The sequence below is a fragment of the Schistocerca americana genome, chromosome 1 (genome assembly GCF_021461395.2).
Source record: "Schistocerca americana isolate TAMUIC-IGC-003095 chromosome 1, iqSchAmer2.1, whole genome shotgun sequence".
In the NCBI taxonomy this organism is placed as follows: domain Eukaryota; kingdom Metazoa; phylum Arthropoda; class Insecta; order Orthoptera; family Acrididae; genus Schistocerca; species Schistocerca americana.
The window spans coordinates 184,178,565-184,203,556 of record NC_060119.1 but is presented as its reverse complement, the minus strand read 5'-3'; the positions used below and the strand labels follow the sequence as shown (position 1 = coordinate 184,203,556).

The 24,992-nt window shown below is 43.6% G+C and overlaps 1 protein-coding gene across 1 annotated transcript in view; it reads right to left on the bottom strand.

The window, feature by feature from the left end:
• The window catches only part of LOC124614995 (lysine-specific demethylase 6B), a 142,574-nt gene that overhangs the window by 80,458 nt on the left and 37,124 nt on the right, over positions 1–24,992 (bottom strand). The window contains exon 3 of the mRNA XM_047142994.1: positions 10,889–11,371. Within this exon, the coding sequence (XP_046998950.1) occupies positions 10,889–11,371 (483 nt within the window). The remainder of the gene's footprint in view (positions 1–10,888; positions 11,372–24,992) is intronic.

The window sequence follows — 24,992 nt, the reverse complement described above, 5'->3', positions numbered from 1 at the left end:
AGATAAAAATGAGTTTTTACAAGTTATCGTTTGCAAAAAAACTGTTCAGATATCTTGAACCGTTTACGACATTTGCGGTTGATGCAACCAAATGGTTTACGATGAGCAGGACGAAGTATCGGTCGCGTCGGGAGCGACCCGCGCGCGGTCACCGCACAGCCCGTCCGCCGACATATCATTCAATATCTCGAGAACGGTGATAGCTATCGTTCTGGTCTCAGCTTTAAAAACAATTTCGATATGTTGACTAAATTTGATACGAAATAATGTATTACTGTACGCAAAGTCCACGCACTGCGTTTTTACCTCTGCACACTCATTAAAATTTGGTGTAAAGGTTTACGTAAATGCGATACAGCAAGTAACCACGACGAATAACCAAAAAGAAATTAGGTCCTTTATCGAGAGAAGATATCAGGCTATAACATTTTTCTACCGAATAGTTTCCTTGGAATTGGATGATAAGTATTTCATAGCTGCCGCCGCGGCCGCGCCAGCGGTTCGGCGAATGTTCGTGTGGCCCGGGGTTCCGTCTCTGACTTAACTCTCAGCGCGTTCTGTGATTGGCGGCGCGGACCTGGAGCGCGGCACGCAGCAGCGGAAGCGGTTCGACATGGTCAAACCGTGACGCAGACCCCGCCGCGCCGCGCCGCTGACGGCGTTTCCATGACAACCACGCCGCTGCCGCGCGGTTTTGACGCGTGGCAGCCCTAGTGGGAACCGGCCTTTACCGCGCCAGGGGCCCGCGTTCGATTCCCGGCAGGGCCTGGGTGTTGTGTGTCTTTCATCATCATTGACACTCAAGTAGCCAAAATGGCGTCAACTAAAAAGACTTTCAATACGGCGGCCGAACCCCGAAGGGGATATCCTGGCCAATAAATGCCGTGCGATTACTTCATTTCATTTTTGTTAGTATCGAAGGCTGTATTTTAATTTGTTTGGCAACAGAGTGAAGTTATCATATCGACAAATAAAACGGATTGGGGTATTTCTGTCTCTCTCTCTATCTCTGTCTCTCTCTCTCTCTCTCTCTCTCTCTCTCTCTCTCTATCTCTCTCACACACATACACGCACGCACACACACATACACGCATATATATACAGAAACTTTTGCATCACCCCGGTTCCGAGTTCCGGAACCTGTTCAGAAAATTGGAATAGAGATCAACATAAACATCATTTCCACCATTTTATTGCTCATGAAAACCACACATTGCATGTTGTATCACCATACAGTGAGACTTTCAGAGTTGGTGGTCCAGATTGCTGTAACACCAGTACCTCTAGTACCCAGTAGCATGTCCTCTTGCATTGATTCATGCCTGTATTCGTCATGGCATACTATCCACAACTTCATCAAGGCACTGTACGTCCAGCTTGTCCAAGTTCTCAATGGCAATTTGGCCTAGATCTCTGAGTGGTTGGTGGGCCACATCGTCCATAAACAGTCCTTTTCAATCTATCCCAGGCATGCTCGTTAGGGTTCACGTCTGGAGAACATGCTGGTCACTCTAGTGGAAGGAAGTCATTCACAAGATGAACACGATGCAGACGCGAATTGTCGTCCATGAACACAAATGACTCGCCTATATTCTGCTGATATGGTTGCACTATCAGTCGGAGCATGGCATTCACGTATCGTACAGCAGTTACGGCTCCTTCCATGACCACCAGCGGCATACGTCGGCCCCACATAATGCCATCCCAAAACAGCACTCGCTGGACAGTGTGTCTAAGGCGTTCAGACTGACAGGGTTGCCTCCAAACACGTCTACGACAATTGTCTGGTTGAAGGCATATGCGACACTCATCGGTGAAGAGAATGTATGCCAACCCTGTACGGTCCATTCGGCATGTTGTTGGGCCCATCTGTACCGTGCTACACAATGTATTGGTTCCGAAATGGACCTCGTCATGGACGTCGGGAGTTGCGAATCAAGCAGCCTATTGTGCACATTTTGAGTCGTAACACGACGTCCTGTGGCTGCCCGAAAAGCATTATTCAACATCGTGGCGCTGCCGTCAGAGTTCCTCCGAACCGTAATCCGTAGGCAGTGGTCATCCACTGCAGTAGCAGCCCGTGGGCGGCCTGAGCGATGCATGTCATTGACAGTTCCTGTCTCTCTGTATCTCCATGTCCGAACAATATCGCTTTGGTTCACTCTGAGACGTCTGGAAACTTCTCTTGTTGGGAGCCCTTCTTGGCACAAAGTAACAATGTGGACGCGATCGAACCGTGGTATTGACCTTCTAAGCATGATTGAAATACAGACAACACGAGCCGTGTACCTTTTCTGGTGGAATGACGAACTGATCGGCTGTCGGACCCCCTCCATCCAATAAGCGCTGCTCATGCATGGTTGTTTACATGTTTGGGCGGGTTTAGTGACATCTCTGAACAATCAAAGGAACTGTATCTGTGATACAATATCCACAGTCAACGTTTTTCTTCAGGAGTGATGCAAAATTCTTTTTGATGCGTGTGTATATATATAAAATTTGTTTTCAGAATAAAGCTCAACCTTTTTAAGGTCCTCTTTACCAATCTTTCACAAAATCTGGCTATGTCCTTGAACAGGCCGTAGGTCAAGTTTGATCGCAATTAGATGAGGACATACCGAAAACTTTACATTTCAAATACATTTGTTTTAACTGCGGCATTATTTCGTACTAAAGTCAGTAGTGGCTCGTAACCACACAATTACGATCGTGTGGTAAACCGCGCTCGTTTGCCGACATGTGTTTACTGGTACGTTTTTTGCTATACTCCTCTAAATCACGAACAGTTATAGGCATTGTACTGCCTGAACGTCTGTGAACACTAGCTGTCAGATGTACTACGGTAGTAACAACCTCCTGTACTTCCTCTCTGTTCTCTGAAATACCCTGCAATGAAATGGCATTTAATTCTTCAATCCCTTTTTGAAGACCTTGTAACAATGTAGAATAGTACGACACCCACTGCTGTATTTGATTAACGGTTTCCTGTCTTTGGTCCCTCCCCCCCCCCCTTTTTAAACCAACCAACTTCCTGTTTTGAGAAAGCAACCAACCACTCTGCCTTTTCCCTCCCACACTCATCTTTTAAAACATGTAGGTCCTCTTGCAATCATTTAGGTTGTTCATCTGTAAGTTCTTCTCATTTACCTTCATTTATCTTGATTCTCCTCTACTGCAACAAGACAGTAGAGATCCTCTCAACATATTCTCAGTATAACTTCCTCTCATGTGCGTGGTGAGTACATTAAACCACCCAGATATATCCTTCCCGATACATTTAGATTTTCTTTCCAAAAGACAGATGTAGTCTTTTTTAATGCGTTAACATTAGCTTGCTGTTCTCTGGAATTAGCATCCACTCGTTTACTTAATCTAACTTAACTAGTCTCTATTCACTCTAATTTTTCAGTTTTTGCTGTCATGTACTTACCTGTGTCAGTTTTCGCTATTAGTTATGACAGTGCCGTTATAATTATGTAGATACACAGAAGGCTATTTTCCAATGTTAAAAATATGGTTCGGATTGCTGTTATTTTGTGAGAGTATTGCTCGAAAATTCTGTTTGAATGCTATAATTATTCATAATGTCTTTTTTGTAATTAAAACTTAAATATCACTAAAGTGAAGCTCTGGTGACGTCACAGTCAAAGAGCAGGACGAAGCTATAGGTGTGTTATACGAATGTTAGCTGAAGTTACTAGTGTTTTTCCGTACTTTTTCCGCAAACAGTTTAGTTATTTAGTGAGGGGAAACTCATTTACAACTCTTAAGTAAAAACGAAAAGGAATTTTGTGAAGAGTGTTTGTGAAACCTACAGAAAGTTGATGCATTTCGGTATCTTCGTAACTCAGAAACAACCCAGATTTTGAGGACGGTAGTACTATGACAGCAATAATTCGCAGAATTGTCTTAAAACGGAGGGAATCTGGAACTGGATTATTTGCTCGCACCATGCTGAAGAGGTTTTCCAGGGCAACTTGTTAAGTCCTCCACAATAAAACAGAAGAAAAGTTTCCATTCAGAAGATAGTCGTGATTGTTAACTACTGCGGTTGTTGCCAGAACTGCTACTGTTTTCCAGGTACCTCTTTTTCTCAAATTCAGCGTATTAATACTCGTGAGGAACTGCACAACATTATCGTTTTTGCCTTCAACAGCTTTAGACATTGCAGTTGTTCTATTCCTTCAGGTTATTAATACCACCACCGGAAAATTACGTCTATGAAATACGCAGGTGACGCAGCAGTACCTTGAAGTAGATTATTTGTTGTTCGACTGCATACTTAACTTCTACTAAAATACTATGATTGAAAGGTACTTGAGCAGGACGAACTTTCACTTTATCGTTATAGCGTGGTTTTATTATATTTCTCGTAGGTTCCAAGCAATTTTCAATTTTTCTCTTTGTCAAAATCGTATAGCTTTACAATAAGCTCAATGGAGACAGTTGAAAGTAGCAAATTATTTGTTTGGGGAGAATAATGTGGTCAAAAATTGTTAAATGGCTTCTTAGATTATTCAGAATAAGAGCTACATCAGGCATGAAATAGTTTCTTAACCCTATACTTGTGTTTCATCTCAAATTGACCAGGCGTAAAATGAAGCTAATACATGAAAATAGATAACAATTTTGTTTACAGGGTGGTCCTCCGCAGCAAATCCAGAAATATTTGTTTTGTAAATAAAAACGTCTTTTTCTTGCTGCACTGTCTTTTATTTCTCCCAGATACGTTTCGCTTTTTTTTTCTTTAAGGCATCTTCAGTGGGATCTAGAATGACACAACTTGGTTTTGATACGTGTTATACGTAGATTATAAAATACTGCATTGCAATACAACCTACAAATAACACATGTCAAAACAAAACTGTATCATTTTAGATCCCCGTGAAGATGCCTTAAAGTAAATAAATAAATAACGCATCTGGGAGAAATAAAATACAGTGCAGCAAGAAAAAGCAGTTTTTATTCACAAAACATACATTAAAATAGATATTGAAGTGTAATATGATATAAAGCTTGTTTGGAAATTCCAGTTACAAACTCCTAGGACTTGTGGCGGGAAGTAACTACATAATATTCTTGAATAGGAACACATGTCCGGAAACGTACCATTTCCGTTCTGCGAAGGTTTCAGTTCCGATGATTAACTCATCCACTTCTGCCTGAGGAACTGATCTAGGTGTGAGAAGTACAATTGTAAGGTAACAATTCGAAAGGGAAAATAGCGAAACATCCATTTATCACTTAGACATTTGTTTGTAGGAATACCTTAACATTACGTGTTTACATTACTCCAAAACTAAAAAGAACCCAGCGTACTGTACTTATAGAGCAGTACTGACGTATTACATCAGCGGCTCGATGTGGCGACCATCAACGTTGTTACAGACATAGTACCTACGAAGCACGTTCTGGTATACACTCTCCATCCCAGATGAGGTCTCTTCAGTTTCTTGTACAGTGGCCAAACCTCGTGCCAGAATATGTTCTTCTGTCTCTACAGGTGTCTCGAAAATTGAACTTTGCATACGATATCACAAGGAGTAGTCCACACGAATTAAATCTGGCGACTGCGGCAGCCACTCGGTTCGATCACCTCGGCCTATCCACCTTTCACAACATCGTCTTCGTCTGTTGAGAAGTCTCCGAACCGACGTGAGAAGTGAGGCGCTGCCCCATCATTTCGAAACTCCATTTCCTGTAGGATATTCATTGGGAAACCTTCCAATGCGTTTTGTAGGAAGATCAAGTATGCAGGACCAGGAGGTATGGCCCAATCACATGACCGTCCAGAATACTGCCACACGTTGATACCAAACCGATGCTGAAATCCCTGATCGTGCAAGAGTGTTTTCGTCTGCCCAGACATGGTTGTTTCGAGAATTCAGAACGCAGTCCACAGTGAACTTATATTAATTTGTGAACAGAACTAGACGTGTAAACAGAGGTGTCGATAGATGGGTGTAGGAACAACGTGCAGTATACAACGCGTTGTGGAAAATAGGCTAGACCCACAACGTCTACCCTCCGCAAGTGGTACGGATACAATTGTCGCTCACGCGGGAAGTCCCAGACGATACTGTGATTAACAATCATTGTACGCGCAGTTATTCGAGTATTCGTAGACGGGTTCTCTTCAACACGTTATTCAAATTCTGGCGTAAGACATTGCCGTGGAGCGCCATAGTCCTGCCTCCTCACCGTGAAGGTACCTGTTTCTCGGAGCCACCGCGTAACTGCGGCAGAAAGTTTGTGCGATGGTGTGCTACGTTGCGGAAAACGTTCGTGATACAGACGACTAATAGCTCTTGCATTGCCTCGAGTTTCGCCGTGTGCAAAGAGTATGTTAGCGTACTCGAAACCATGTATCGAGCCATTTTTACTACACTGAGGAGCCAAAGAAACTGATACACCTGTCGCAACACGACATCGTATGGACTCGACTAATGTCTGAAGTAGTGCTGGAGGGAACTGACACCATGAATTCACCTCTCAGAATCGTATCTGGACGTACCAGGGGTCCCATATCACTCGAGCTGAACACGTCCAGCATCATTACAGAGCATGCATCAGCTTGAACAGTCCCCTGCTGACATGCAGGATCCATGGATTCATACGGTTGTCTCCATACCCGCACACGTCCATCCGCTCGATGAAGTTTGAAACGAGACTCGTCTGATCAGGCAACATGTTTCCAGTAATCAGCAGTCCAGTGTAATGCAACCATCCAGAGTACAGGAGTGGGCCTTCGGCTCCGAAAGCCCATATCCACGGTGTTTCATTGAATGGTTCGCACGCTGACACTTGTTGATGGTCCAGCATTGAAATCTTCACCAATTTCCGGAAGAGTTGCACTGCTGTCACGTTGAACGATTCTCTTCAGTAGTCATTGGTCCCGTTCTTGCAGGATTTATTTCCTGCTGCAGCGATGTTGGAGATTTGGTATTTACCGGATTCCTGATATTCACGGTACACTCGTGAAATGATCGTGCGGGAAAATGCCCACTTCATCGCTGCCTTGGAGGAGTAGTGCCCCATCGCTCGTGCGCCGACTATAACAGCACGTTCAAACTCACTTGAAGCTTGATAACCTACCATTGTAGCAGCAGCAACCGATCTAACAACTGCGCCAGACAGTTGTCTTGTACAGGGTGTATCATGATTAATAACGTAAACGCATACAGTTAAAAGTACACGATATTAGAAGCAAAAAGTTCTCAGTAAACATAGGGTCGTAAGAGCTACGAGCAATTTTTCATCTTCGATACTGTGGAGCAAATATCTTCTACTGCAAGCTGTTTGCTTTCCACATTTTGGGAAGTAGTAGTATTGACCAAAAGAAGAAAAAAGTCCAGTAAACACTTGCTCTAAAATGTATACCTTAAAAGTTATGAGCAATTGTTCATTAGAAGGGTTGTGTTTCCAAGTAGCGAAGATGAGCACGTGCTCATAGCTCTTAAGGTATGCATTTTAGAGCACATGTTTACTGAACTTTTTTTTCTTGGTTTGGTCCATAGTACTACTTCCCAAAATGTGGAAAGCAAAGAGCTTGTAGTAGAAGAGATTTCCTGCAGGGTATCGAAGTCGTATCTGGACGTATCAGGGGTCCCATATCACTCCAGCTGCACACGCCCCGCATCATTACAGATCATGCATCAGCCTGAACGCTCACCTGCTCGTATTTCTTAAGGTATGCATTTTCGACCATATGTTTACTGAACCTTTTTTGCTTCTAGTATGCGTTTACGTCCATTAATTATGATACACCCTTTATAGGCGTTACCCACCGCAGCGCCGTATTCTGCCTGTTTACATATCTGTGTATTTGAGTACGCATACCTATACCAGTTTCTTTGGCACTTGAGTGTTCTTCGAAGGCACAGGCGTTGAACAGGTCTCGCAGCAAGACAGATGTTAAGTGACATCAAGTGGCCGATTGACGTAGTTCACGTCATGCTGTCTACCCTTTTGCACAGCAAGACAAGGAACTCTGAGACTTCTCTCTTTCCCTCTGCAGACGTCGGACAGTTACTCATCTAAACTGAAAACGTTGTAGAACGGAAACGGTACCTTTCTGGACATGGCTGGCCGCGGTAGCCGTGCGGTTCTAGGCACTTCAGTCCCGAACCGCGCGACTGCTACGGTAGCAGGTTCGAATCCTGCCTCGGGCATGGATGTGTGTGATGTCCTTAGGTTAGTTAGGTTTAAGTAGTTCTAAGTTCTAGGGGAGTGATGACCTCAGATGGTAAGTCCCATAGTGCTCAGAGCCATTTCAACCATTTTCTGGACATGGGCTCCTGTTCAAAATATTACGTACTCATTCCCCAAAACAAGTCCTAGAAATTTGTAACTGGAATTTGCGAACACACTTCAGTTCAAAGCTGCTACATAACTTTATAACAAATTAAGTTAACTTGAGAAGACAGTAGTATTAATTTTAAAAAATATTTCTTCCAATTGAGAATCGATCTCATGAAGACTGCACTAGGCGTTCAGCACGCTACCTTTCGCGCTACAAGAGACAAAGTGTTCAGATTGAGTGTTTGCTTACATCGAATTAAGCCTCACTGAAATAAACACTCGTGTTTATTTCTGTGACGCTCAATTCGATGTAAGTAAACATGTAATCTGAACACTTTGTCGCTTGTTACGTTAGATAGTGTTCACTATCTTGGTTGCATCACTACGAGGTAGTTGCAACCACGCATAATCTAATTTTTTAGAAAACGCAAAAACAATTTTCAGGGCTTTTTTTATAGACATATTTGTACAATGTGGTACTGCACACCAGTTGTAACTCATTTCCGAAACGTAAATTCCGAAACAAGATATCACTGGGGACGAGCTTTACGACAGTAGGACTAGCCTGCTAGCCAGTGACGTCACAGTCGTGAAATGATCCAAATTGTTTTAGCGGGCTTTCAAATTAATTGAATTTTATTTCCGTTATTTTTTTCTTTAAATACGGAAAATTATGAGGAAGGAAACATATTGTCAGCATAAAATGACGTAATGAATGGATTAAGACGATTTTCTGAAAACCGGCAAATACCTTACTCTGAAGCAGTGTAGGAGCCGGACGCCCACACCAGCGTGTTGAGTGCTAGAGAAATGAAATGAGCGTTCGGCATTGAGAGCCGGGAGTCCCCCATTCGGGGAAGTTCGGCCGCCGAGGGCAAGTACTTATTGCATTGCATTTTCAGGGCTTTTTTTATAGACGTATTTGTACAACGTGGTACTGCACACCAGTTGTAACTCATTGCGCGCCGGAGATGGGGATGAAATGATGATGAGGACAACACAACACCCAGTCCCTGAGCGGAGAAAATCACCTGCCCCAGCCGGGAATCGAATCCGCTGACCACTTTTTTTTTTTTTTTTTTTTTTTTTTTAAGTGGGCCCTTGGGGGCTGGGGGGGCAAAGTGGGCAGGGGTCGAAACCCGAGGCCTGGCCACAGTGTCCTCCTCACCACCACCGAGCCTGTGGTGCTTAGGGAAATGGGAGACACAGGAATCAACAGTAGTGAAAGGCGTTGTTATTTATTTATTTGCATGTGTTTTTGTAATATCCACTAATATCATGAAATTATGTGAACACATCGGCGAAAGAGAAAAGAAATATAAATTCTGGTTAAAGAAAAAGAAAGGAAAAAGGAAAAGCAAAAAGAAATTAAATCCGTGCAATCTGCGACGCGCTCTCCCATCCGCGGAGGTCAGAAATAGAATAGATCGTAGGCGGCTGATACTCAGACACCGCCGGGGGAGGAGGGGTAGGTGTGCCCTCTGAGCCAGGCACCCCCCCCCCCCCCCCCCAACTCAGTGGAGGTCTAACAAAGAAAGACCGCTCGAAGATAGTTAGCAAATAATGTTCGGTAACGTGGCGTGTTTTCGAGAGCTGTATGGGCTGTTCGTAAATAGGTCCAGAAGTCGAGGCGGGAATTAGGTCCCTCATGAAAGAGGTAAGCGACCGTCCACCCTTTGACCCACGTAATAGCATGACATTTGACGGCGGGAAAATGTCTGTCCTCCGGGTATAGAAACATTCGAGGTTCGATTGTGTCTGGTGGCGCCCGGAGATAGAAGGCAATGATTTGCTGCACGAAGCGCCATACATCTTGCGATGAGGCGCATGTCAGACGGTGTTCCTCAGTGTCCAGTTGCTGGCAAAGGAGACAAAGAGGGGATTCTGACAAGCCAATGTTGTGCAGGCGCTGCTTCGTGGCAAATGTCCTGTTGACTATGTGATACCACAGTGCCCGGACGTTCGTAGGGAGGAAGGGCTGGTGGACGGTAGTCCACACTATGGGCCACTGGATGGAGGGATGTTTGGTCTCCATCACATTCCGGGGAACACAGCGCAGCAACAGGCTGTAAAAATCCTTAGTCCTGGGTGGGCGTGTATCTGGGAGACTGGTATGTATGTAACTGTAGTGGACGAAAGAGGTCGAAATATGGGACAAATGAGGCACGATATGGCCGACAGACACCGGTGGTGAGGTGGAAGCAGGTAGGAGGCCCTCAAGCAAGCTGCGTGTTAGAGATGTAGCCTGGCCCATCCACTGTTTTCTCACGGTACTCATGTACAAGGCTGCAGCTCGCATACGGACATTGACGAGCCCGACGCCACCATACCGTGAGGGCAGGGGAGGTGTCTCATAAAGGACTTGAAACATTGAACCAGCCATGAGATAATAGCCAAAAGCCGCCTGAAGGTTGCGCCCAATTGCAGTTGGCAGAGGGAGAACTTGCGCGATGTGAACCAATTTTGATGCCACATAAAGATTAAGAAACTCAACCCGTTGAAGTGTGTCCTGGAGGCACAAGAGGTTCTGGCGACCACTCAGCTAACGGGGGCGGACTATAAGAGAGAGAAGGTGTACGGCACGAACCTTTTGGAGCGGCGCCGGCTCGCCGGCTTGGGGCGGCGCCGTGGCGGAGCCTCGGCCCGCGGGCGCGGGGGCGGGGCCGCGGCGCTTGCGGGAGCTGGCCTTGGAGCAGCGCGAGGCGGGCGCCGAAGCGGAGGACAGCGAGCCGGGCGCCGGCGGCAGGTGCGGGGGCGGCGTGGGCGGCGAGGGCGGCGGCAGCGGCAGCGCGCCCTGGCTGCGCGACCGGCGCAGGTCGAGCACGAGCAGCGTGCGGCCGGCGCCGCAGCGGGAGCGCCCGCGGGCCGCCGCCGAGCCCGCCGACGCCGTGGCCGAGGTGGCGGCGTCGGGCGTGACGCAGCGCCGGCCAGAGCCGCGCGCCCCCGCGCTCGCCAGCGTGGGCGCCGGCGTGGGCGGCCGCGAGTCGGTGTCCGTGTAGCGCCGGAACAGCTCCTCCGGCACCGCCGCCTCTCCGTCGCCGTACGCCAGTGCCGCGCGGCCCTCGCTCGCCTGCCACACACCGACCGAGCGAAAATAGAGCGTAAGGAGAGCAAGGAGAGGAGCTTTCAGTGACCTTGGAAGTAAAAGTTCGTCAGTTGATCTCCGTAAAAAACCCTAAGAAGTTCGTATAAAAAATCATTCACTCTCGAGGAGAACACGAGGAGAACCCGATTTCTCAGATACGTCGCTTAGTCAAAAAAAAAATCTAACATTATTCTCCGTTCCCCACGTCATATTTCAGTTTGTATACACTCTACAAATACACATAACGTCCTAACTCATGCAACTAGTGCGCAAACGCGAGGCGCAAATGCGCAGTGGCTGGTAGCGCAGTTGCCTGCAACCTAGTGTCGTGTAAACTAGGCTGCTGCTCTAGATCGTTAAGTGAAGGCACTCCGCCACTGCGTTGTCTGTGATGAGAGCTAATGCCTGAAATTTGGTATTCTGGGAGCATTCTTGACACTGTGGATCTCGTAATATAAAATTACCTAACCATTTCCGAAACAGTGTCCCATGCGTCTATCTCCAACTTCAAAGTCTGTTAATTCCCGTCGTGCGGCCATAATCATGTCAGTAATCTTGTGACACGAGTCACCTGAGTACAAATGACAGCTCCGCCAATCCACTGCCCTTTCACACCTTGTGTACACGATACTACCGCTATCTGCATATACACTCCAGGAAATTGAAATAAGAACACCGTGAATTCATTGTCCCAGGAAGGGGAAACTTTATTGACACATTCCTGGGGTCAGATACATCACATGATCACACTGACAGAACCACAGGCACATAGACACAGGCAACAGAGCATGCACAATGTCGGCACTAGTACAGTGTATATCCACCTTTCGCAGCAATGCAGGCTGCTATTCTCCCATGGAGACGATCGTAGAGATGCTGGATGTAGTCCTGTGGAACGGCTTGCCATGCCATTTCCACCTGGCGCCTCAGTTGGACCAGCGTTCGTGCTGGACGTGCAGACCGCGTGAGACGACGCTTCATCCAGTCCCAAACATGCTCAATGGGGGACAGATCCGGAGATCTTGCTGGCCAGGGTAGTTGACTTACACCTTCTAGAGCACGTTGGGTGGCACGGGATACATGCGGACGTGCATTGTCCTGTTGGAACAGCAAGTTCCCTTGCCGGTCTAGGAATGGTAGAACGATGGGTTCTATGACGGTTTGGATGTACCGTGGACTATTCAGTGTCCCCTCGACGATCACCAGTGGTGTACGGCCAGTGTAGGAGATCGCTCCCCACACCATGATGCCGGGTGTTGGCCCTGTGTGCCTCGGTCGTATGCAGTCCTGATTGTGGCGCTCACCTGCACGGCGCCAAACACGCATACGACCATCATTGGCACCAAGGCAGAAGCGACTCTCATCGCTGAAGACGACACGTCTCCATTCGTCCCTCCATTCACGCCTGTCGCGACACCACTGGAGGCGGGCTGCACGATGTTGGGGCGTGAGCGGAAGACGGCCTAACGGTGTGCGGGACCGTAGCCCAGCTTCATGGAGACGGTTGCGAATGGTCCTCGCCGATACCCCAGGAGCAACAGTGTCCCTAATTTGCTGGGAAGTGGCGGTGCGGTCCCCTACGGCACTGCGTAGGATCCTACGGTCTTCGCGCGCATCCGTGCGTCGCTGCGGTCCGGTCCCAGGTCGACGGGCACGTGCACCTTCCGCCGACCACTGGCGACAACATCGATGTACTGTGGAGACCTCACGCCCCACGTGTTGAGCAATTCGGCGGTACGTCCACCCGGCCTCCCGCATGCCCACTATACGCCCTCGCTCGAAGTCCGTCAACTGCACATACGGTTCACGTCCACGCTGTCGCGGCATGCTACCAGCGTTAAAGACTGCGATGGAGCTCCGTATGCCACGGCAAACTGGCTGACACTGACGGCGGCGGTGCACAAATGCTGCGCAGCTAGCGCCATTCGACGGCCAACACCGCGGTTCCTGGAGTGTCCGCTGTGCCGTGCGTGTGATCATTGCTTGTACAGCCCTCTCGCAGTGTCCGGAGCAAGTATGGTGGGTCTGACACACCGGTGTCAATGTGTTCTTTTTTCCATTTCCAGGAGTGTATTCATATCGCATATTATTGCTTCAGTCTATAAATAGTAGCCTAATTATTCAATAAGAGGTTACGACGAAATCTTTGATTTGTTATAGAATCTAGTCACGAGTTGCCGAGAGACGAGCAGGTCACCACTAGGCAGACACTACACTTGATGAACTCTGTGCCAGAGTAGGAGCACAGAATGACGTAGCCCCATCTGTCATCAAGACTCAGTTCGATTCGACGCCTATCCGTGTTATAGCCACTTTGGCTGTCAGAGGTGGCAGCTCTATGTCCAAAATTTCGTTCAAATGGCTCTGAGCACTGTAGGACTTAACATCTGAGGTCATCAGTTCCCTAGCCTTAGAACTACTTAAACCTCACTAACCCAAGGACATCACACACATCCATGCCCGAGGCAGGACTCGAACCTGCGACCGTAGCAGCCACGTGGTTCCGGACTGAAGCGGCTAGAACCGCTCGGCCACAGCGGCCGGCCCAAAATTTCATATCCTGTAAAATTATCATATATTCTTTCTAGTACGTCGTATCCGTACAGTAACTAAAATTTCATTATTTTCTATCCTTCCTGCTGATACACCTTTTATGGTCAGCAGTGTAATAATTTTTCTTTGTTGGTAGTTTCATTCCCATCTATCGTCTACACAGATGTAATGTGATGTCTACTTAACGTTTTTTATTCGTTAGGCCCACTAAGAATCACATGAAATAACTTACGTATTCTTTATCTCCTTTCTTTCCAGTAATTTTTGATTCTTTCGCTACGTTTTGCTCTTCTTTCATCTCTCCATATTACACCTATCTTTTTCTTTGTTTTCTCCTGAAGCCCTTGAAACTTTTTACTTTTGCTCTAAACTTTTCTCGTTCTCCTATTTCTTCCTGAATACTTCTGTTTCCCTCAGGTCTGCTTTAACTTCTTCGATCCACATCATTGATATTTTTGGATTTCTGTCAAAAAAGTTTAAAATTCTTTTTGTTACTCTTTCACCATCTATCCTTTTTAGATGTCCATACAATACAACTCTTCTCTCCCACATTGTGTCTATTATTCGTTACATTATTTCATAAACTTATTTATTACTTCACAATTTCCATAGCCGGCCGGTGTGACCGAGCGGTTCTAGGCGCTTCAGTCTGGAACCGCGCGCCCGCTACGGTCACAGGTTCGAATCCTGCCTCGGGCATGGATGTGTGTGATGTCCTTAGGTTAGTTAGGTTTAAGTAGTTCTACGTTCTAGGGGACTGATGACCTCAGATGTTAAGTCCCATAGTGCTCAGAGCCATTTGAACCATTTGAACCACAATTTCCATATATCATTGTCACATTTTGGTCCCAAGATTTTCCTGATTATCTTCTTTTCCTTCTTTTCAATTTCACCTAGTTACTGTATATTATGGCTGTATGTAACGGAAGGCATTCTAGGTATTCTTGTCCAATGACACTGATGTAGTGCTGGAGTTTTGCATTTATGGGAGTAAATTTGTTGTTACACAGGTTTCTTGTTAACTGAGAAGCCACCTCTATTTTCCTTGCCCTTGCTAAGCCAGTTTCTTTGTACAAAGCATTTGCTGCTTTATTTCACTCAGACATCTAAATTTTGTAGTCTTTTTTTTATTCTTTCCATGTATTTCGGCGCCTCCTCCGCACCTGTCATATACTCTGCTTTTCTCAAATGATATTCTTAGGCCTGCTTTTGAATCTATCTCCTGGAAAAAGTTTATCTTCAGTGTTGCATTTTCCACAGTTTTAGCTAAGACATCAAATGCCAAAAACTCAGTACTCAGATTATACCCTTTTCTCCCAATGATTGTGAGTTATTAAATCCTGTCTTCTTCTGTTCTTTTCTTCCACTTCCTGATTCACTTCTATAGTACACAACTGAATAGCAATGGGGTCAGCCCTTATCCTTATCCTACACCAGTTTGGATTTCAAAAGCCTTGGAGGTTCCACCAAAGAAATTAATTTAGAATTTTGTATTTGTTGGTGTGTTTTTCATTATTGCCACTGATTTGCTGTCAGCTCCAAACCCTTTTAAGGTGTTGAATGATGTTTCTCTGTCAATAGAATCGTATGATTTTTTGAAGTCTACAAATGCTATATCAGTGCTTTTGATTCTCATTGTCCTGTACCTGATTATAAATTTCAGATTTAAAATTTGTTCCTCACGCGTTCGTCCTTTTCAAAGCCATCGTTGGTACTTTCCTAATTACTGATCCTGTTGGCGTTCTAGTCTGTTTTGTAATGCTTTCGAAAGAATTTTGTAAGTCACTTGAAGCAGGGAATTCCTCTATAGTTGTTGGAGTCAGTTTTATCTCCTTTTTTGTGGGTTGGATGAGTTAATTCTGTTTTCCGATCTTGTGGTATAGCTTCTGTTTCCAAGACTTTCTGAAAGACTCCGTGTAGCTTCTTGACTGTTCCAGCGTCTGCAATTTTCCACATTTCAGTAGTTGTGGACTCTTCCGTAGGGGCCTTATTCTTCAAATCTTTAATAATATTATGGATTTCATCCGTGCTGGGGGTTCTGAGTTTGTATAAGTGCATATTGGATTTCGTTTTAGGGATTTTGCTCTTGGTTCCTCACGTTTTAAGACTCTTTGAAATAGCTTGCTAATACTATTAATTTCAATTGTTTCTGCAAGCTATTAAGCTCTAAACTACCTGGTCAAAATAATTCATTTTTTCATCTACTCTCGCATAAAGGCTTTCCCAATTCTAAACATTCTGCGTGGTGTCTGTTTGTTCTATATCGTGTCTCCCTACCACTTTCGCGCAACGACGCTCTGAGCGTGTTTTTTAGGGAATTGACTAGTTTCAACCTGGGACCTGTTGCTGGTAAGGAGACGTCAGACCACCACACATGACATGTAGAGTTCAGAAGAGTTCAGTGAGACTAGCGATGATATAACCAAATACTTAATGATTTCAGCGTCAGCTCCACTGCACTCCCTGTAAAGGACTCTTAATACTAACTAAATTTAGTGGAAGGGGTTCAAGGCTTTCCTATTTTTAGTTAGCTGGTAAAATAACGTCGAAAAAGCAGTTAAGTTTACCATTGGAAATTTTATTCTACTCGCAAAACATCGTTTATAAATTGCACTATTGATAAAAGGAAATGTTTTAATACAGGATGGTAAAAACCAACTGCGTTCAACAAAATTGTGAACGAATATTCCCTGAATGGGTTTTCAAGTTCTACAATGGATCGGAGGATGACCTATGCCATATCACATCTATAATCTAGGTTTGAATTAAGTTTCGCAAAAAAGCAAATTATCAAAATGATCTACAGTGACCCTCAATTATCTTTAATTACTTATCTAACTTGTCGTAAATTACAGTGGCTGATGTGGCTTCTCAATAACTATAGAACAGAAAAATCATTGCGTTTCAGATTTTTACTTCAAGTGGCAAATGTGAACACCATGAGCTTTAATTGACGATCGACACTAGTATTACGCAAAAAGGGGGTGTAACAGATGAGACTTCTGCAGTTCTGAGTGAAGCTTTATGCGCTGTTATGTGGCATCGTGTGCGTTCATTACCTTGTCGCTGTTCGTCAGGGGACGGCGGGCAGCACAGCTGCGCTCACCTCGCCGTCTCCCAAGCAACTTCCTCCTAACTTCTCCTTACTACAATTTACCGAAGTTGGTTTAAAAAAACTATCTGGCTGTGTTTTCATCTGATCAATCAGGGTCTCAATGTTAAGCTCTGCCTACAAAAATTCTGTCTATCCAATGAGAAACGTTATACTTTTCGTGGTGGGGCAATGTTTTTACGTGTGCAACGTAACAGAGACGGGAAAAAGTCTCACGCTAAAACTTGCGGGTGGTGTAGCCCTTTTTGTGTCATCGTAAGATCTATACTGTTCTTCTGGAGGGCTCTAGCTTTTAACATGGTCTGGGGGGTGGTCCTAACGTGACAGAGACGCGAAAAAGTCTCCCGCTAAAAACTTGCGGGTGGTGTAGTCGTAGCGGTTAGCTGGCGACGTGGGTGTCCGTCCCTTATCGTAGGGCCTTCTCGCTTAACACGCTTCTGCTCTCAGCTTCTGTTCTCGTTTCTCCCCTCGGAACTGCGTCTGTCTCACGGTGGGAAGGTGTGACATGCATTTAGGCATTCTTGTGTTAGTCTGTAGTATTCCATTTGCTCACTCGTTACTCGTATTACTTTGGTTAATTTAATGTCACGATTTATTCGGAGCTATGTGACATGCAACTGGATTTGCTTATCATGTCAGGGTTTTCATGGAAGGTGTTGGATTTGCCTGACACCTTACATATCACCACCCTTCGAACTTAATTTTTGCACTGAAGTTAGGCAATGATTGAATCGTTGTCTAAGTCAGTCAAAAATTATTTCTTTATCTAAATTTTGTTGCCTACTGTTCAGCCACGTTATTCTGGTTCTATGATAGTTTGTATTACTAATTTATATTTTTATATTCTTCCAAATTATTCTCAAAAATGACAAGAGAAGAAAATTTTTATGCTATTATTAATTCTTAATTATTTTCTTTCTTTATTTAAGTGTGAAGTTTTTTTAAAGAAGTTTGTTATCGAAGGTGAGGAGTCTTTCACATCGGTTTTCTTAGAAATATATTTTTTTTATAAATGTAGTAATTAAGTAAAATCTATTCCTAACACATTTTCTAAATATCATGTAAAAGTAAAATGTTTTTGTTTCTAGACACTCATTTCAACATTGTTACACTAACAAATAAGAATCATTTCCAAGAATTGCTTTGACAAAGAAATATACATACACAAGTACTGAGATATAATCCTAACAAATGGTACAAATGTTAAAAAAAAGGCAAAACATCCAACAAGATAATTTTTTATTCTTTGTTTTTTTTAAGGAGAAAATTAGTAAAATAAAGTGGTTCTTTTATTTTTATGAGAAGAAAATAGGTGACATATAGTTTTAGTGTTTATTGTGCCTTACTTTTGTTCTTTATATACTGTCCATTTCAGAACTAATGACTCATTTTTTACGATAGTCTATTTTTTACTTAAGTCCCCAGTCAATGACTGTTATTTTGTAGTTTATTAGCTGTCTGGTGTGCTTAACTTATTTAGTTTTTCACACATTTCTTTTGCATAATTCCTACATCACATAATTTGATTTCACACATTCACACAATCCTATGAATGTTTAAGCATGAGGTTGGTGAATGTTTTTGCACGAAGGTGATGGACTTGAGCGAGATGGATGTGGGCAAGTATTTGATGTACAGCTTCGTTCGTCGTTCCTTGTTGGCCTTGCAAGTGTGTGTTGCTGTTGTGGAGGTCCCATAATGGAATGGAGCTGTGAGTGTAGAATCTCGTGGTTTACTGGCTTTGTATGCGTAAAAGTCATCGTTATGTGTCGCTGAAAGCGGTCGTTTTTCGTTGTAATACTTCGCAGACGACTAGTTTACAATAGGATAGGGATTTGGGAAGGTATGTGGTCTATTCTTCACACATCTTCTTTCTTGGTCTCAATCTTGCGAATCTTCAACTTCAGTTCTTCCTGCTTTTTCTCTGCTTCTTACTTGATTCTTGGTTCTTCTCTGGGCAGGATATGGAAATATTTATTGACAGCTAGTCGCTTTGAAGTTCTCCTAGTAACAGTTTGATAAATTGTTTGGGCGTGTCATTTTTACTTTGTGGACATTTTCTTCAGTTTCGTGCATCAGCGCGCTGTTTAATAGCGGTAGTGTGACTTTTACACATATTTTTTGCCAGTGGTGGCTTGCCCAAGCGGTCTTCTCGTCGGGCCGTTTTTTGCTCACTCCACTGAGTGGGGGTGCTCGGAGACCTTTCCGGCGTTCGGCATCCCGTCTCTGCAGGGTGTTCCGTCCCAGCAGGGTTCCACCTAGCGGTTAAACTTATTGCCCACTTCAGTTACAAGGGCCTTCTGTTGGTCTCGCTGTCCTTTCCCTTCTCTCGACACTTCTGCCTTGTAGGAATCGTGTCTTGCTAATTACGTCCTTTTCTTTCTTAATACTTCTCGCGTTGCAACTTGTGGGTCGTTGCATCTGGTCTTTGCTGGAGTTTTTACAATGGTTCTTACAAAAAGTTTTACTTATAATCATCTAACATATGTCTAGTACCTACATTATTTTGCGCCTTCTTAAAAAGCTTTAAAAATTTCGGCGCCCTTTCCATGTTACAATTCTAAGATATTTTGAGTCTTAACTTCTACAAGAAATCCTCAAATTCGTTTTTTTTTTTGTTTTTTTTTTTGTGTAGTGTCGTGGTGTATAGCATTTTAGTATTTCATGCTGTTAGACTATCTACGCTTTATCCTTCACCTTAATTTATGGTACCATTGGTGTTATTTTTGTTTTTGTTTTTATTGAAACTACATTCTTTTTCCCACCTTCCTCTCTCTTCATTCTTCTTTCTCCTCACGATCTTATCTGTAACATAATCTTGAAATATTGTGCTGATTATTTACCAGTAATAAAATTAATCTTCAAACTTGTACTGAAAGTGTTTAATGCTGCCAGTCTTAGGTAAAAATACCTCTGCTTTATTCTCTTTTACTGTGTTCTGAAATACCTTGAACTTCTTGCAATTTTTTGTCGATTTCTTTATGAACTTCTAACATGAGTTGAGGCGATTCCCCCTTTTGTGCATACCATTCTAATTCTCCATCCTCATTATCTCGCGTCATTGTGAATTGTTTGTTTATAACTAGTATTTCTTCTAATTTTAGCTTTTGCTCAAAGAGAAGTGTGACATTCCCGAATGTTACGCTACCTTTCCCCATATCTATTATCGCCAGTCTCTCATTTAAAAAATCTGCAGCTATAATCAAATCTACAGTTAGTTTAGGTATAATCATGAAGTTGGCTTCGATCTTTTGACCTTGGCACGAAAGAGTTAACCTTGTTTGTCTTGTAACTTCCGCAGCATTGTTTTTAATAGGACCTCTTACTTTAATCTTATGTATTTTCAGAACTGGCAATTCCTCATTGGCATTACACTGCATGAATAAATTTTCTGAGATCGCAGTCAGTTCACTTCCGCTATCAATTACAATATTGACTGGGATATTCTTTATCATGGCCTTCACAAGTGGTTGAATTTGAAAGGGTTGGTTCTGTTCTTCTTCTTCTTGCATCAAAGAATCCTCCACTGAATCCTACATGAGTCTTTTTAGGAATTTCCCTTGTGAATTCGAACTTTCTGTAGGATAAGCTTCGGCTGCCACTTCTCTCTCTTTTATTTCCTCTTCTCTATTTCTTCCTTCATTCACACTTTCTTCAACATCCTCTACTTTTTCCTCTTCCTCGTCTATCTTCTCCTTCTTCATCACTACTTCCACATAATCGCATCTAAATGCTCTAATTATCGCTTCATAACTTCCTTCATTATATACATTGGGTTGTGTGCCCACTCGTAACTTATTTTCAACTTCTGTCGACTGCACATTATCCTCATTGAATTCGCTTTCCCTGGTTTCCATCTCAAATAGCTCTGCAATACTCATTACTTCGTCCTTTTCTCCTACATTCGTTGTGCATGCCTGTGGTAATTCATCTTCTTCGTCATTATTCTCCCAATTAATTTCGTCCCAACACGATATTGTTATTTTCTTGTCTTCGTTTTCATCTGGTCCCTGCGGATTTGTTTCTTCCTTCTTCTCTTCTCGTGATAAGATTTTTACTTCTCTGTTCAAGGTGCTGTAATAGTCCTGGGTCGGTGCGTCATTCTCTTTGGCATGGGCGCTTAGCTGTCAATTCGAACGTTTATCAGGGTTTGGTGGTCTTACCTCCACCTCTTCTATGTGTATTCTCTTTTCTTGTTCAGCTTGTTGGTAGTGGTTTCTTTGTCGATAATTTGTCGGTCTATTGGTTCTCCAGTACCCGTTCCGGTTGTCGTTATTCGCTCTGTAATAGTTATTGCCGTTCCTGGGTGAATTATAGTTATTGCCATATTCTCTTCTAAATCCATAACCGGTTCTTTGTTGAAATCTATTGTCGTTTCTTGGTGCGAAGTTATCACATGGTTCGTAATTATAGTTTCTTCGTACTGTGTCTTGTGGATTCCACTGCTTTTTGATTTCGTTTTCACGTGCACTTCGTCTTTTTCTTGCGTCATCTTCCGAAAATATGAACTCTAGTTCCCCTAGAATACCTTTAAATGCTTCGACGTCATTGTTTCCGCGACCTACTAATGATTGCTGGTATTTCAATGGTAGCTTCATCGCGCATAATTTAATCAACTCTCCGTCACTGTAAGGTACATCTAAGCATTGATTTTTGTTTGCCATTACTTCGAAAAATTTCACGGGACTCTTCTCCCCTGAATTTTCAAAATATGGGTTCTGTAATACGAGGCCTGTTCAGAAAGTAAGCTCCGATTGATTGCCAAATTGAAACCACAGTGAACATCAGAAATGTTTTACTTGTAACAATTAGCTACACCTTTCAGCTACTTCTCTACGTAGTCACTGTTCTGACTTAGACTTTTGTCATAGCGTTGTACCAACTTTTCAATAGCCTCATCATAGAAGGCAGCCGGCAGTGCTTTCCGCTAATTCTCCACGCTGGCCTACACCTCGTTGTCTGTGTCAAAATGTTGTCTTCAAAGACAGCGGTTCATGTGACCAGAGATGAAACTCAGGGGGAGACAATTGCGGACTGTATTGTGGGTAATCTAACATTTCCATTTGAAAACGATGCAGGAGCATCTTCATTGCCCCTGCAGAGTGCGGCCGAGAATTGTCGTGAAGACGAAACAGCACGACATTTATGTAATGTTAGCTGCATAGCTTCAGGCGAAATTTCTCACCAGGCCCTCGTACTTGGCGGCAGACACTATTTTCTAGACATCTTTACGCACTCACTGCGAGCTCAGAAATGAGAAGAGCGACGTGATGCTAACTGGGGTTATACTAGAGACACTACCCAATACATCTGTGCAAAGCTTTATCGGATTTTCATAGTCGTTTCCATTTCGCGACCGATCGGAGCTTACTTTCTGAACGCCCCTCGTAATTCGTGCTTCACTCTGTTCTGTGCTTCGCTGGACCAATATCGTGAGAGAAACTTCTCTCTGAAATCTTCGTACGATCGGCATGTCGCTGCAAAATTCTGCATGGTTTCTGCGACTGTTCCTGACATGTGTGCACATATAAAGTCTAATTTGTGTGCTAGTGTCCAGTGTTCTGGTAATCCTACTCGGAATTGATCAGTAAAAGTTCGTGGATGTAATGAGTTTCCTTCTCGAAAGTGTTGAAATTTTCTGACTGTGAGGAAATGATCGTTGTCGTACTTCGTCATAGTTCCATATGAAATTCGCGATTCTTCACCACTTTTGTTTCTGATCATTTCTCCCGTCGTTCTTTCCGGTTGTGGTAGATCCATTGGATATTTTCCACTGTAACTTTCGCCTACCCTTGCGTAGTATCGTTGGAGTGGTACGCAGTAATTTTCTTCCATCGGTTGTGAACGTGTAGCTGAATGCATTGCACAGTACTCTTCGCGACCTGGCTTTCCATTGTTAGGTATTGGTTCGGTATCTTGTCTGGCTAGCCTTGTTGCTTCATTGCAGAATCCAGACTGTCTTGAAACATACATATGTGGTTCCGCATGTGTTTGTGGTGCCGTTTGTTCATCAAGAATTTCGAAACGTGTTTGTTGCTGTGCAGGCTGTCTGATTTCACGTATGTTACTTTCCACCTGTGATTGGAATCGCAAATGTGTAATATCTTCGTTAATTGCTTGTTTTTTCCGGTGCTGTTACAGATACGGATGTGGTTGCAGACTCTGTGCTTGTTCGATCCTGTTCACTACGCTCTTCAATGGTTTGCAACAGCTCTGTTCGCAATTTCTGAAACTGTCGCTTCGTTTGCGCTTCTATTTTGACTATTCGGTTATCATATCTTTTCAGCGCTGCTTTTGTGATACGTTTGTGTAACACACTTTTTTCAACAATTTCACGCGCTGTACCTGCTGTTTGTCTAGTAATTACGTTTATCTGTTTCTCTAGTTTCTTGACTTCTCCCTGGGTGTTGTTACGTAATGTTTTGATTTCTTCCTGAATGTCATTACGCAATGTTTGTACGTCCGCTTGTACCTTGTCAATGTCTGTTCTCAATTGATTGTAACCTGTTATTAAGCTTCCTATCACTTCTCGAGATTCTTTTGCCTCGTCATCAATATGACTTAGGTGTAACTGAATTTTTTTGTTTTGTTCTTTAATCTCACGCATTTGTCTCGTGGTTTCTGCATTTTGTTTCGTCATTTCTGCATTCTGACATTTAATTTGGTTCGCAATTTCTTTATTTTGTCTTGTCATGGTTTCCGTGATTAATTGTAACAATTCTGCCACATTGGTGGGTCCTATTGCGTTTTCTTCCGACGTCCTACGCTCTGTGTTTTCACCCAAGTGTTGGTTTGCAACCGATTGCATTGAACTGTGCTGTGACACGTTTCTGCTCGCATTCTTTGTACTCTGTGGTGAGGGAGCTCTGGTTACTTGTACTATGGGTTCTATGTATTCAAGACGCAAGTTGGAATCCTCATCGACTGTCTCTCTTCTTTCCTGCTCCTCTGTCGTATGCTGACCTAGGCTTTCTGTGCCTTGATGTACATTATCCTCGTTATGGTGCGTTATATGTCCTATTTCCCGCGATACTGCATCGTCTGTTGTACTGTCCTCTATTCTCTGTCCATTTTCATGCTGGGTCTCTACCTCAATTCGGTCAAGGTCTCGATCTGCCATTGCTAATCTTTCTGAATCCCTTATTTTCTGTTTTAAAAGTAATTCACGCGCCCTACTTCGAGTCAACATGCGCTCATACGATCTCATGCGTTTCATAAACTTTTTGATCACACGACTTGACACTACCAAGACTGACAATCCATTCAGTTACTTGTTGGGTCAGAACCAACTTGTCAACGATGTATCCGCCACCTGTGCGCTTGCATTGGAGAGAAAACTTAATTCTAACAATTTTTAAAATTCATAACTTAATTATGCTATTTTCTCTGCTAGAATCTCTCATTTTTGAATACTTTCTTACTATCTATCGCTGCAGCTACTGTTTTCGACTATTTATCACTTTAGGAAAAAATTTTTTACTGCGAAAATTTTTCAACAGGATATTTTTCTGACCTAGTTAGGCATGTTGTCGACCTTCAATCATGGTATTTTACCATCCTGGCAGGGTCGCCATTTTCTAAACATTCTGCAAGGTGTCTGTTTGTTCGATATCGTGTCTCCCTACCACTTTCGCGCAACGACGCTCTGAGCGTGTTTTTATGGAATTGACTAGTTTCAACCTGGGACCTGTTGCTGGTAAGGAGACGTCAGACCACACATGACATGTAGAATTCAGAAGAGTTCAGTGAGACTAGCGATGATATAACCAAATACTTAATGATTTCAGCATCAGCTCTACTGCACTCCCTGCAAAGGAATCTTAATACTAACTAAATTTAGTGGAAGGGGTTCAAGGCTTTCCTATTTTTAGTTAGCTGGTAAAATAACGTCGTTAATAGCAGTTAAGTTTACCATTGGAAATTTTATTCTACTCGCAAAAC